General features: G+C 33.1%; 2 protein-coding genes across 2 annotated transcripts in view; one reads left to right on the top strand and one right to left on the bottom strand.

Moving 5' to 3' along the window:
- The window catches only part of LOC133190024 (TPR and ankyrin repeat-containing protein 1-like), a 490,694-nt gene that overhangs the window by 343,431 nt on the left and 132,146 nt on the right, over window positions 1-15,117 (top strand). The gene's annotated exons all lie outside the window — the stretch shown is intronic.
- LOC133190020 (transient receptor potential cation channel subfamily M member 2-like) overlaps window positions 1-15,117 on the bottom strand; it is a 39,695-nt gene that overhangs the window by 21,228 nt on the left and 3,350 nt on the right. Inside the window, exons 3-9 of the mRNA XM_061325496.1 lie at window positions 8,506-8,689; window positions 5,878-6,058; window positions 5,442-5,605; window positions 4,090-4,279; window positions 3,730-3,836; window positions 1,818-1,912; window positions 1,323-1,516 (exon numbers count right to left, since the gene is read on the bottom strand). Coding sequence (XP_061181480.1) covers window positions 1,323-1,516; window positions 1,818-1,912; window positions 3,730-3,836; window positions 4,090-4,279; window positions 5,442-5,605; window positions 5,878-6,058; window positions 8,506-8,689 — 1,115 coding nt within the window. The remainder of the gene's footprint in view (window positions 1-1,322; window positions 1,517-1,817; window positions 1,913-3,729; window positions 3,837-4,089; window positions 4,280-5,441; window positions 5,606-5,877; window positions 6,059-8,505; window positions 8,690-15,117) is intronic.

The raw sequence follows: 15,117 nt of genomic DNA, 5'->3' as shown, positions 1-15,117 counted from the left end.
CGGTATAATTTAGACCACAAAAATAATAAATTTAAAGACTTTTCCATTTCTATACAGTATTTTCCTTTTTTATCCTCAAATCAGAATTCCTAAGCTTTCAATTGACTTAACATACATATCAATTTCGACATAGTATAATACTAGTATTGCTTTTTGGTGCTGGATTTTTTTCAGTACAGGATGACTACACTTAACGCAAGGTTTTGGGGTCTTTATCGGTCGTAAGCTTTCAATTGACTTAACAAAAATTGTCAATTTCGACATATTATATTACTAGTATTATTTTGGTGCTGGATTTATTCAATAAAGGATGACTGCACTGAACGCCAGGTTTTGGGTCTTTTTCGGTTGCTTCTGTTGCTTTTATATCTTAACCTTATTTCACCTTTGTATATTAATTTATTTATGAAAGAATCCTGTCAATCTGGAACAAAATTTAAATGTTAAAATAATTCTAGACTGTGATACAATAAAATTATTTTATGTTTTCTGTCCCTACTGAATTCAAAATAGAGAGAATTTACACTTACCCACCCTTGATTGAACATAAGGTATGCATGAGAAGTGGAGTTAACATTGTAAAAATCGGTATAAAATTAGACTAGATAAATAACAATGACATGTGTGAAATAAAAAGTGATCATATTTCCCCATCTCCCTCTCAATTCTACAGTGTATGTGGCACAAGTACAGTACTAATAAAGGTTTCAAAACGAAATTAACAATATATGAGCACTTCCATGTAATTAAACAAGATTTTAAATCAATACCTGACGATTTAACGTGTTCGAACAAAATGTCATAGTTAGCACAAAACATACTACGTTACAAGTCACGTGACGGAATTTAGTATTCACAAAGTTACCTAAGGTAAGAAATCACGTGGTGAATGATAATATTCAACATTTCACAACCCTTGGTTAGAAAAGGGAAAACGAATGTAGGAGCAGCAGTTTGTTCTCTTTTTAACCATGAGCGCATGTTTGTCTATTAATCTCCTTTTGACACATCATTATTTACTCAAATAAACATAGAATAATAGACAAACATGCTCTGACTATGTATGAAGTCAGTAAAAAAAAAAGTGGGCGTCTTCATTATCGTACGAAGATTCAAGAAATAATAATGACCTCTGCCTTTGAAAACAGACTCTTACTTCGTAAATACACACTTTTGTTCAATGTAATTACATAAAAATGTAGATTGGATGTTGACCATTACTGCAATTAAAAGAAAAATGCTTGTTTTGAAAGTTTATTTTGTCGCAGATTTCGCATGTTCTTAAGTACAGTCATCCTTTAAATATTTTTAGTGTTACACACCTTTCAACAGACTTTTCAGAATTGCCACATCTATTCCAAGTGTGCTGTGGTAGTCGAAAACGGTGACAAGTTCCCGCTGCACAACGCACTCACACAGAATTGTATAGTACTCCTCAATTTTGTCTTGTCCCAGTGTTTCGCCAATGGTCTTCCTAAGCTTGTTCGGAATAGAATTGTCTGTCACTGAGCGCGACCTAATAATAAACATTAATTAAAATTTCTTTCTGCTAAAATAATTTCTTTAAAAAAAAAATGAGCTACTTATCAAATTTATCATCATAATTATTTTTATCAGCAAAATTTATTTAATCATAATTTGCGAAGAAAAAATATTCATAAGTTATATAATGTGAGAAAAAATTGCAAGTGTTAATCAATTCAATTTGCTATCGAATAAAATATACATACAACCATTAAATATTCGTTTCAAAAGATTACAATGCCTACGTAATTACAATAACTTAATATCTTTAGACGTGATTAATTATGGATTACCTTGTTCTATTGCTGCCGTTGCTTTTTATCGTTATGCATTCTACCTTCGCACTCTCGAAAATATCAGCCAAAATATCGGCAAGTCCCCCAGACCACTGTCATTATAACATTTTATTTAACTTTAGAGCATCATTTGTGGATATAAAGAAATAAACATGGATTTTCTAAAGCAAACATAAATATATGACTTTTCTATGCTCTACACAACTATTCCTCGAGATAAATTAAAAACTAGGCCTTTTCATACCATAGACAATTTACAAAATGGTGTTAGATACTAATTTAACGTGCACGGCGTGTTTCTGGACTTGACAGAGACATCCAGACTCCCTTGTTTGTAGACCTCCGAACAAACACATCCACGCTCGCTGGATACGACTTTTCGCTTAAACATGCAAAATGGATGACAAATAATTAAGCCGTGATTGGCTTCAAAATGGCAGGACTTTCGCAACATACATGTAAATACCCGTTATCTCATGTTTAACAAAAATATGTCTCTAAACAAACAGAAAAAAGTCAAATAAGCATTAAATTGTGTTGATAATTTTTATGAATTTAGCTGTTTTGAACAGAGAGTAATTAATTATTTCTATCGGAATTTTTATTTAACGATAATTTGTTGTTTTCATTGTGCAGGTGATAATGGGGGTTGGGCCGATATATTGTTTGAGAAAACAAATTTAACACATTTACGCCTGATTATCATCCTTTGGGGGTAATACCACTGACTGGTATATATGCGCTGCGTTGACAGATCTACGTGTTGTTTGTTTCTCTCCGTGCAGAATATTAAAACATTTTTACACAATATGTAAAAGTATTTCTTCCTCTTTTTTTAATATTCTTAAAATGATAAAATACGTCTATAAAGTCAATGTGGTGGGAAAAGGGGGATTAAATATATATTAACGAAAGTCGGAATGGGCTTTTTAAAAGTGTATCATTAATCAAAATGGAGGCACCAAACTTCGATGAACATTTGATTTCGTGGATCGGCTCAACAACGAAGTCCACGAAAATTGGTGTTCCGCGAATAATGATGAAACCACAGTATATCCCAGTGAACTTGAAATAAATAACACCATAAAGTCTGCCACATCTGTTTCATATTTGGATGTTTTCCTGATTATAGACGTTAAGGGCCAATTCACAACTGAATTGTATGACAAACGAGATGACTTCAGCTTTTCCTTCATCAACTTCTCTTATTTATATAGTAATATTCCGTTATCACCTGCTTATGGTGTCTACGTATCCCAACTTGTTAAATACTAGAGAGCATGCTCTGAGTACGATCAGTTTTTAAACCAAGGCAGGCTACTGACAGATAAGTTGATGTTAGAATTTCAACAACCTTGTTAAAAGTCAGCATTTCGTAAATTCTATGGTCGTTATAATGACTTTGTTAACAAATATAACCAATCATTGGGTCTTATTTGGCTGACGTGTTTCAAACCAAATGTTAGGCGCCTTTGTTTTTATACTTAATTTGACTATGGATTGTTCCGTCTACCTGAGCAATATCTAGGGCTCACGGCGGGTGTAACCGGCCAACAGGGGATGACAGGGAATGCTTACTCCTCCTTAGCACCTGATACCATCTCTGGAATTTCCGGGGGTCCGTGTTTTGTGCCCTGCTCACAGATTTATATTGTTTGGAAACTTTTTGAGATCGATCACTGTTCGGTATCTTCCCCCTTTTTACTTTTTCCGTAGGTAAAGTCTTTCATTTATAACACATAAAAAAAATTTGTTCCGCAGGTAAAGTCTTAAAAATCATTTATCATAAAACATAAAAATAAATGTTCGAAAGTTAACGAAATAATGGCCTTCTTTGTGTTGTACATAAAAATCAGTCTTTCATTATCAAAAGAAAATCTTATATCAAAAGAAAAAAAATAACTCTTACCTTTACGATTACTACTGGGATTCCGTTTCTGATGGATTCCCGAACACTTTCCAGAGAATCTAGTCCACCCTCAATAAGTAGTAGGATCATGGGAACGAACACATCATCTGGTGGGGCAAATTTAACAAAATGTTTTCTTTGTCTGTGAGAATTAACGATTGCAACTATTGCGGGAAAAGGGTTACGTATTTTTTTCTGCATAGTTGCAACCATTCATCCCGCATTAACAAAAAATAAAGACAATTTTTTGTTTATATTCACACGTTTATTTAAATAATCGTATGAGGTGGGCTTAAGTACGTAAAATAGGAAAAATTGTTACCAATCAAAGAAAAAAGATATGCACTATGATCGTATTACCTTGGGAATTTCCAGTTTTTATGTTAGCTATAGCTCTCTCTAGCGCTGCTCGGAATTTGATTTCCACCCCGGGTTGATTATTAGTTCCGTTGTCCACCAGTAAGAAGTGGGTATGATTTGGATCCAGGCACTTTTCATTTCTGTCAGTTGTTGGAGTCATTGTGTATGTTGCAGGCCACAAACCCGACCCCTAACAGATAAAGAGAAGAACACCTTTTAAAGCAGAAGGGAAAACAATGTCCATATATATCTGTTGTTCTGTTATGAGAAACTGAATGTTCAAAGTACCACATGACTTACGTAACATAGACAAAGTATACCAGTAAAAACACTTTTACTCAGTTCTCGGCTTCTAGGCGTATAGGTTATTGACAGTTTTTGTATTCCAAATGATCCTGCTTATTGTTTCCAAATTCTCATAATTGTTTATTATACCTGCACTTACTAAAATATGTTCGGGTATATTGATTTTATCCTCCAAATGCTTACAATCGTTTATTATACCTGCACTTTCTAAAGAAAGTTCGGTTGTATTGATTTTATACTTGTCCATCCGCATGTCTGTCACTCTATCTTCTTCAAACTACTTTTTCATTTTAAGAGGTGGCCAACTCATAATTTGGAATTTGAATGTTGGTTCCTTGAACATGAGCAGAAAGATTTTGAAATTTTCAGTTTAAGCCTGGGGTCCAAAAATAGATTTTTCTACAAAAACCTAGTTCCCTGAGCCCCTCTTACATTTTTCGCAGCAGCCCATTCAGATTTTTGAAATGATTCAGAGTGTATACAGGTGCAATAAGGTTTCGGAATTTCTATTTTTACCCTGGAGACAATAAAGGGTTACAAATAACATTTTTCTACAAAAACCTGGTTCCCTGAACTCATCTCATTTTAAAATTTTGATTTTTCTTACCTTGGGGACCAAATGGTGTTCAAAAATGATGTTGTTTTTTTTAAATAAATTCTGGTTCACTGAGGTCGTCTTACATTTTTCACCGTAACTTAATCATATTTTGGAATAAGTCTGGATTATAATTTCCTTTGTTACCCATATATGGAGGTGAGTACATTTAAAGGCAAACACCTACATTTGGGTATTACTGTCTTATGTCAACATCAAGTTTCTTTTTTGCTCTCTCTCTCTCTCTCTCTCTCTCTCTCTCTCTCTCTCAATACAATCGATAACTGCAGGAATGTCTACCGCTGGATGAGTTTTGTGAATACTATAGGTTTCTGAAAAATCCCTTTGCTTCCTTTAGGTCATATTCGGTGCTATGTTATATTTTTGGGGGTAGATGCAATAGATTCTAATTACGCATACTTTTAAAATAAATCTTTCAATTCTGACTCACGAATGTGTCCTGGAGGTCTTCCCGATTTTTCACACACCCCCATGTTGTAATCCCAAGGGCTACCACCGGGACTGTAGAGGCGGCAGTAAGCCAGTAGTCCCTCATCGCCTCACCCACGTACCGCATTACACCAGCATTGATTCCGCCAGTAATAATCCAAGCACCTTATAATTTGAATAATTTTTTTCGCTTTTAAGAACTTTTTTTTCAAAGTAAACTAAGTAATTTTAAAGTTAATAACTATGTTTTAGATATACATGCACTTGCAATCTTTTGATGTTGGTCGTTCATTACTGCTGAGTTTAGGAGTATTGCATACTTAGATCCAAACTTGATCTAGGAATTCATACTTTGTTTCCTGTTTACTATTTGTTGCATTAAACGGTAAGAATAAAGCATAAGATCTTTGTTGCTATTAAACTTTGTAAACTTCTACCTGTACTTGTCGAAGCTTTGATCATTCCTCTACGAAAAATGTCCTTCAGCTTTGATTTCATTCGGAAGTTTTCTGTTCCTCCGGTGACAGAAATGAGAAGGTTAGGTTTCTTCATGTCCCAAACATTAAGCAGTAGATGAAGAACATCTCTCATGTTTGTCTCGGTGTCGATTCGAATATACTGTTTAAAAATAAAAAAAAAAACAACAGTTTCTTTAAGCTTACTTCAGCCACAGATTCACGCTAGATTTTCTGATCAGAATCCGTCAGATTACTATTCAGATTTTCGACTTCTTTATTATCGTTGGGCTAATTTCAAACAAATTAACGACGCGTAACTTGGTTAGGGGGTTATTTCTTTTCATCAAAGGATACGCCTCTTTCCAAGGGGAAATGATCAATAATTGATGAAAATGCGATGGAATCATTCAAAAGACGTCTCAAGAACCAATGGAAAAAAAGGCAAAACTTACTGAAAATCACTTTTAATTCGCAAGAACTTAATTTTTGCGTAATTACGCGAGACAGTCTGCTCGCAAAAATTTCATTCTCGCGTATATTTTTGTTAGTAAAGGTTATATACAACTTTACCCAGAATTCGTGAAATATTTGTCTCGCTTATAAATACCAAATAACTATCTCGCAAAAATAAGGTGTCGCGAATATTTGGTGATCTACAGTAAATAAATTCTTCCTTATATAAAGTATTATATTCAAATTAAAAGTGTTCAAATGTTAGACTATATTTGGCCCAACTCTAGCCCATGGGTTAGGGTTGGGCCATATTAGGGGGTTAGAGCTTTATATCAATTTGAATAGAAAGGAGAATATCTTTAAAATCTTCTTCTCAAGAACATAAGGTTTACAGTTGTTGCAAACAGTTGCAATCTTAAAGATTTTTCTAGAAAAATTTAATTATTTGATTTATATATTATCGAAAATGTTCGGTATATTACCTGGATGAATTTTCAAGATTTATCTAGAATATGTCAGAACGTGATGTCCTAGAATTTTACAGAAGTTTCTATTTCTAGATGTTTCTTTTCTAGTAAATAAAATACATTGTTTGAGTATTATTTCAGAAAATATTCTGAAAATCTTAGCCAATGTAGTATTGAGATTGAAAACACTTGTGGATCTGTTATTTGACTTTAATCGACAAAATAAATGATAGAAGAAAATTTCCGTGTGATTGTGATTGTCTCAACAATTGGTCTTATTAATATACAGACATTTCAAGATAGTATAGACGGTTCAGATTTCTCCAAATCATGGAAGTTAGAGTCAAGGTTGTGGCAAAAAGGAAGGTCAGAGTATAAAGACATACAGATATCTGGTTAAATGTTTAATTTTTTCTCCTCAAGAACAGAGACCGTATAATTTGTTAAATTAATATGCATGCACAGTCACGTCAAAGAGTGAGGATTCCAGTTTATGCAAATTATAACCCCCAGACCTCGGGATGGGGTACAGAGAGGGGTCAAATAGTTATATAGGAACATGTAAGGGAAATCTTTCAAAATTTCCTCCTGTGCTATACAGTGAAGATTCGATTTCATCATCAAGCGACAAAAGAATCCATTTTAAGAAAACGGGAAAAAGTCTTCAAAAATCTTCTACAGTTAGTTATATATTAGAATAGACAAACATCCTTATGCAGTAAACATTCAAGTTTTTTTTAAACATGAGCCAGTGTCTAGAGTGGTAATGTCTTAAGGGGTCAAAGTTTTACATAAAAATACACGGTATAAACGCGAAAGCATCGAAGCTTCAATTTGTAATCTTAATGTCAAACCTCAATACATTTGAAAATTATAATTGCTATAATCATTGATGTTAGTAAGTTGTTGGATATTCTTGAGATTTTATTAGCTACAGAAGGGTAAACTAGTATATTGACAGATCAGAGAGCTACAGTGCCACACACAGGAAAAAAACTGTATATTTATTGCACACAAAGAGTTACTCTCTGTTCTGGATTGATTTCTCCAAATTCTTACCTCAACTGCACAAAAGTTTGATTTCAAAAAAATCCTAAGTCCTCTATTAACTACTTTTGTAGTTGACATCTTTAAGAAGCGCGTTGGGCCGAATTGTCTTGCCACCCAAAATGGCAATATTAATAGGCGAACTTTTGGGGGGGGGGGGGGGCTATTAACAACAGTTACAGGAATTTTTTATGTGGAAATGGTGAAAGAATATGTTATGAACATACGATTAGTAATATTTTGGGATTGTAGTTTAAAAATTACGTAGAAATAAATCGAGACAGAGTGCCATAAATATACACTTTTTTCAATGGGTGGCACTTAAGCTCTCTGGTCGTCCATCCCAAGTTTTTTCAGACCAGCGAGCTACAGATCTGCAGGTAAGGTTTTAACACACTTTAAGGCATAGGGAAAAATTCTAGATATCCGACTGCCGGAGAGGCGAAGCCAAAATTTCATTTTAGTGAAGTATTTTTTTTCTTTATGCCTGAACTTGTGGAGGCCTCTGTCAAAATTCTTAATTCTTTGTTCCAAAGTTCTAGATCTTAAGAATTCAATCAATGTGCTATCTTCGAAAATATATAGAAATATATATTTAAAAACATGTCACTCACTATTTTTTACTTTAAGTAAAGCCTACCTTTCTTTGAATGTCTTCGTAACCCACAAATTCTAATTCTCCAAAAGCATCTGTCGGTAGAACTTTTGTGTCTCTTTTCCATGACCATGTGACCGCCGATGGTAGCGAATTGGCAATGGCGGTAGTCCTGCAGTGTCTATAAAATGGTAGTCCACAGAAACAAAGGGTTTCTTTTCCAATTTTGCTAAAGAAACAAACGCATTTTAGCAATACAAGATTTGGTAAGATTCTCAGGATCAGTAAAATTATATTCCATTAACATAAATGACAAAGGCAAGGTAATTTTAGGAAGAGGTAGGGGGATATTCTGAAAAAGCAAGTTAATAAACATTAATTATAATAAGCTGTCTGGAATACTAGTAATTGGCTTGCTGAAAAAAAAATAATCTAAAATCTGAAATAGGGGAGCAAAAGAAATTTTTAATAATCTGTCCAATTTATAAATCAATACAGCCAAAAAACTATAATATATTGCTGCATAAATAAGGATAGTTGACGATAGAAAAGTTAAAGTCATCACGCTTATCATGAAATTTAGTTGTTAGTTTGCCATTAATGTCTTTTCCTAGTAAAATATCTAAATATAAAGCAGATGTAACAGACTGTAATGCCTTTTACTTCGTGTTCAAAGGGATAATTATATGGTATCAACGTAGGCATGAAAATAAATACAGTCAATTGATAAAACGTCTTCGATATATCTAAATGCCGAACTTAAAGCCACAGCAAAAGACTTTCTGCTTCTTATGAATACAAAAACTGGTATGCTAATAACGGTGCACAATTAGTTGGAACGGGAATATTCCAAGAGATTGTTGGAAAACTTGATCTCCAAAAACTATACATCGATATCGTCAATAAAAAAACTATTTAAATTAACATCATTTTTGGAGTACTTGTGTGTAGAATCAGAATGTTTCTTAACAAAAAAAAATTGCATATGACCATTTACAAGGTATTTAAATTTACGAGTTCCATTTTTACTGAAAAAGATGAATGTCAAAAAGCCCGGCCTTTAATTTATCTTGGAGAATGGTTATAATCAATTCAATCAGTAATTAAATAATCAGTAGTTAATCAACTCTACTTGTCCTGTAAATATGCAAACAGTGTATACCTTACAACTCTTCTCTTAAGAGTCATTCTCTGTAAGCATCAAAATGGGCTGGAAATAGACTCTCACCGATTTTGTTTAATCTTGGTGACATAATTACACTATAAGCCCATTTAAAAAAAATAGTATTGCAAATGATCAATTGGCATTGTTTCCATGGTAACGGGTCACCTATTTTTGCACATATGTGGGAAATAACAACAAAGGTCATTTCACCCCATTAATATTTATTTGATGAATTTAAATGACTATTATTAATTTTCATCTTTAAAATTATTTGTGAATTGTATTTTCTAAACAAGAAAACTGCAAAAAAAAGTTTTGGACCTGCCAAGAAATGCAAAGTAATGTCAAAAAATGCTATTAGAAAGGTGGGGAAAACATAACAGTGTACCTAAAAAACGCAGGCACTGGTGGAATATTTTAATGCTCCTAATTTTACCCTAAACAATTATTATGAACATATCAAAAAATTGGAGTGGTAATATTTGATTTAAGAAAATAAATCAATTGTAATGTTTGTAAAAATCTCTGAAAGTATTCGGCGCGTCGGCGCGCTCGCGCAACAGATTTTGTTTATTAAATAAATTATCGCTTATACAATTCTGTTAGCATCGGGCGCGATATCATAAATAATCAAAGTACTGAGAAGTACAGAGAGCCGGGACCATTTACAGAGAAGTGAACAAGTCCGTTTTACATGAAACATACATTGTAATTACAGATGAATAACAACAAGACACTGGAAGAATATGTAACACAAAAATATATTTATGGCATATAGTATGAATGAAAAATGTTTAAAAAAATTAAATAAAATGCAGTTTGAATTTAACAGCGCAAACAATTTATCACATGTATCGTTTCGGGGTCTAACACCACTTACAGAAGTAAATAAACATTGATGCAGCAAGGTCAAACGTTTATACACAGACGGGTCCTCAGCGGGGAGTTTTGCATAAAGGTGTGCATCGGGTCACGTGTTCCCCGCATTACTGTTAGCCTGGTAACAGAACCTTTATTTACAGAATGTACGTGAAGCTGGCAGACTTGATGAAATTACCTTTCGCATTTTTTAGACAAATAATTTATTGAAGAAAAGAGTAGAAAGAGTATTACCATTAATTTTTTTTTTTTTTTTTTTTTTTTTTTTTTTTTTGTTGAGAATTTCTTAGTTAACTTAAATTTGTTTAATTAAGTGTTTGTATTGCTTCAAAGATGGTTGAGCATACGTTCTATATTCTTACTCGTATTTAATTTGGCGGTGAGGAAGCAGCATTTCCGGTTGAACACCGTAACATAAGCCGGCTATTGCTATACGAGCAATGAGCCCGGCTAGAAAGAAAAAGTTTCATATAGATGGAATTATGTTTTTGAAGCTTCAACATCATTATTTAACTGCCTGTGGTTTCTTTTATTTATGGCCACTAATTAATACAGTAAATACACTGGTTTTATCAATTTTCATTGGCATCAATTTTTTGTTCAATCAGTGAATGACTCAGTATTTCGTGAACACAGGTCATCATAAAACTTTTTGATATGCTTCTTACTCTAATGACCATCAAATTCTATTTTAATTTTCACTGTGCAAAACACAAAACCACAAAAATTAATGTTTAAGGAATGTTGATGGAGCCATTGTACATGTACTTTATATGATTGGATTTTTAATGAGATAAGTGGTTGAGAAGACTACAATATGGGGAGGCAGGACTTTATGTATACTGGCACATGATCTATAGTGCAAATGATCTGTTTAGGTTTACAGGCCAGCCATTTCTGTGACTAAAGTTACTCCCCCTCCTGAAATAAAGACAAGTTAATTTTTAGTAGTAGTATTATTTTAATACGTAACAAGGAATCTTTGTCAAACACTGATACCAATGCGTGGCAGCTTATTGCCATGATAATCAAGTCTTTAAAAAGGGGATTAAACTCTAGAGTCTAGGGTCATTACGTAATACCAGTAAATTTTTGTTATACATAAAGATATATTTATATATATATAGAGAGAGAGAGAGATAAATCGAAAGTAGGCCACCTAAAAAAAATTGGGGTTTATTTCGGATTACTCTAGCACAAATTGTGGTGAGGCATGCAAGGATCAAAGGGGATCCGGATCCCTGGAAAATTCAAATTTATTTAAACTGACATAGTAAAATTACTAAAGCTATGCCTCGGACCTCTTTCCCTTGCGATTTGAGCCAACACCTCCTAAGGAAAAATTTCTGGATCCACCCAACAAAAAATTACAATCGGGCTCAGGCTGTCTACTTGAATATAAGCGATAATGCTTAAATTATTAAGAAAATCGATCTCATTTGAGTGTTTTAATGTAGGGAGAAAATACTTTTGTGATATTGGGATGAGATGGACGCGCTGGCGCGCCGACGCGCCGAATACAATTAGCCTCATTGTATTCGGCGCGTCGGCGCGCTCGCGCAACAGATTTTGGCGTGCCGACGCGCCGAATACAACTAGCCGTTGTTTCCCTTTTCGGAAATCTTCAGCCAAATTTCAAGAAAGTGAAAGTAGAGAGCAGAACATGATTCAGAGGAGTTAATTCTCACTGTTTTGGATATTTTCAGTCATTTTAAACCTACTTTGTATAGTATATAGAGGATATACAATGTTTTGTAGATGAATATGGAATTTATTTCACGAGTGGGACAGGATTTTTTTTATATTTTCACGAGTGCGAAGCACGAGTGAAAATATCAAAAAATCCTGTTTCACGAGTGAAATAAATTTCATATTCATCTACAAAACATTGAATTTTCTGTTTATTACATTTTCTTTGATTTTCCCTTTGCCTCGGTCTTTTCTTAACACAGTGTCATAGGCTTGACGTCATAGTTGAGCGGTTGAGACGTCATAGCTTAGAAGTTGTGTGTCAGATTGAAAACATTACATAGCATGGATTTTAGCAACATATTTAGGAAGAAATTTGCAGTTTTAGCTCTATCAAGATGCTTAGTTACTATCTCTATCTTATGAAAGGCCAGAAATTATTTTTTACTTACTTTGATATCCTTTCACACTGTGAGAGAATATCATTTTTGGTATCCTTTCACACTGTGAGAGAATATCACTTTTATTTAATAAATAAATCACAGTATTTCACTGTTGAGAATGTAATAATTCGTATTACTGGAATTTAAATGTTTGGTCAAGCCTTGCTGTGCCTGAGAAATATATGTGTTTGGTCGTGAAAAGCCTGAAAATGGATTTCACCTTATTGAAATTCCAAGTGTGATACGTACCGATGCTCTGCATGAACAATAGAAGCATTGGAAACAAAATATTTATAAGAAAGCAACAGCAGTTACATAGATTCCAGAGCTACAATTATGTTGCGTTTGGTGATAAGACCTTGAAAGATACCTGGCAGTAATAAGATCACTAGGCAAGTATCAAAGTACAAAAACCAGGGGTGTGCAATTAAAAAAAATCAAGTACTAGCCCACGGACTAGTGACAGCAATAAAGTTACTAGCCCCAAGTAAAAAGTTACTAGCCCAAATGTAGGTGGTAAAAGTAACAACTACGAAAAAATAAATTATTGTTGAATAAGTCAGGAGTTTAAGGTAATTCTTTTTAAAATAAAAGTTTTATTCTCACTAGTAAAATTGAATCATGTATAAATTAATAATTATGATAGAAAATAAAAATGAATTTAAGTAAATTATTTTTTTCCTTTTCTCTGTGCATATTGCACCAGCACTAGCTCATCTAAAACGAAGTGAAAACGTTTTTTTTTTTGTCTTAAATTATTAAATACACTGGAAGTATATTTTATGTACACGTAAATCACATAATACTTATCTTTCAGTTGATTGAGTGATCGTAAATAATAGATATCTGCCTTTATTTGCCATAAACTCATGGATGGAGGAAATTCGGATTAGGAAAAAAAACGATCGTTTTTGGAAGTAAATAAGTCAGGAAGTGCTGTAAAATGGATAAGATTATGGAGATTTACGAACAATGGGAGCATTCTGCCTGGAAATTTTTCATTGGTTGGGAATTTAATAGCAAAAAATAAGTAAAAATACCGGTAGTGATTTTCATTTATAACATTGGTATTTTTAATTTTTTCTAGCCCAAGGGGCTACCTGCATGCAGAGAACAACTAGCCCGACCCCAAAAAATGGTAGCCCCGGGCGTTGCTAATTGCACACCCCTGTTTAAAGCCTTTAAAAATTATTTACCTTTGTCAATATTTACTCTTAACTCATGCATGTTTGTGAATTATTAGTAAACTAATTAATAACAGTGTATGAATATCTATAAGAAAGAAACATCAAAGTATCCAATGAACATCAATGACATTTGAATTCAATTATTAAAAAATTAATTAATAATCGTCAAGTTTTCAAACTGCATATAATAGTAAATATCTGTTGTTGAAAATTATGTTATCCATACAGCATATATGATAAAATCTACATCGGTTTTAAAGTTACATCATTTCAATGTGTGTTTGCATAAAGGGGGGGGGGGGAGTAACAGTATATAGTTACTGTCTTGCATTCATTCAATCATTAACTGTTTTTACATGTTGATCCAGGTAGAATGTAAACACATGTAAAACCATCACATTGCTAAACAAAACACAACATTGCAGGTTTTGTAGGTTTCAGTGTGTCCAGGGCTTAATTTTGTTTGTTTGGATTATTTTTGGAGGGTGGGGGTAGTGTCATGTGCTATTTCATTTAAGAACTAATTATATAAAATTAGAAAAACTTTGAAATTTGTTTTATAATCTCTAATTACATTATATAATTGCAACTACGTAAGAAAGTTTAAAATATAGAAAGAAATTTTCATTATTAAAACAGTACTACTTCACACTTAATAGAATTCTGTAATTAATGAGATATCCTTATAAAATTTGATATAAGGAATTAAATATAAATTTTTGTATCTCAGCAATGCAAAGGCTGAAATGTTCATTTTAACTTCAAATGTTTAAAATATGGAGAAGAAAGGGGGATGATTGAAGCTATATATTTATGCAATCAAATTGATGCATGCAGTTGGCAATGTTTGCTGCAACTGTGGCCCCTGACTTTGTTTTGGGAGAACAGATTGAAGACATCTCACTTCATATTATTTTTATATGAGGGGGTGGGGTTGGGGGACTTAATCATATCTCATGCAATATTTGCATTTAATGGCTCTTGTTTTTTTTCTTCTTTTTTTTAAAGTGTTTATGTATGTAAATGCTAATTGATCCATTTGTTGTTTTTTTTTTTTTAGGAAACAGTGCACAAAAATTGCTAAATACTATTTGGAACTGAGAAATGTATGCTTAATATGGTGGTTTTACAAAGAAATAATCAAAATCGAGAAAAAATTTGCAATGACATTATGTGATTGCACAAGTGAAATCATCTAAAATGCAGAATCAGGAAAGATGAAAAGAGAGATTTTTTTATATTGAAGATTCACAAAATAAATTTTTCATGAAATTATGCAACCATTATTGACAAT

The sequence above is a fragment of the Saccostrea echinata genome, unplaced genomic scaffold, assembly GCF_033153115.1.
Source record: "Saccostrea echinata isolate AGI-Se365-2 ecotype Australia unplaced genomic scaffold, CSIRO_AGI_Sech_v1 ptg000020l, whole genome shotgun sequence".
Lineage (NCBI taxonomy): Eukaryota > Metazoa > Mollusca > Bivalvia > Ostreida > Ostreidae > Saccostrea > Saccostrea echinata.
The sequence above is the reverse complement of the archived record's forward strand: the minus strand, read 5'-3'. Positions and strand labels throughout refer to the sequence as shown.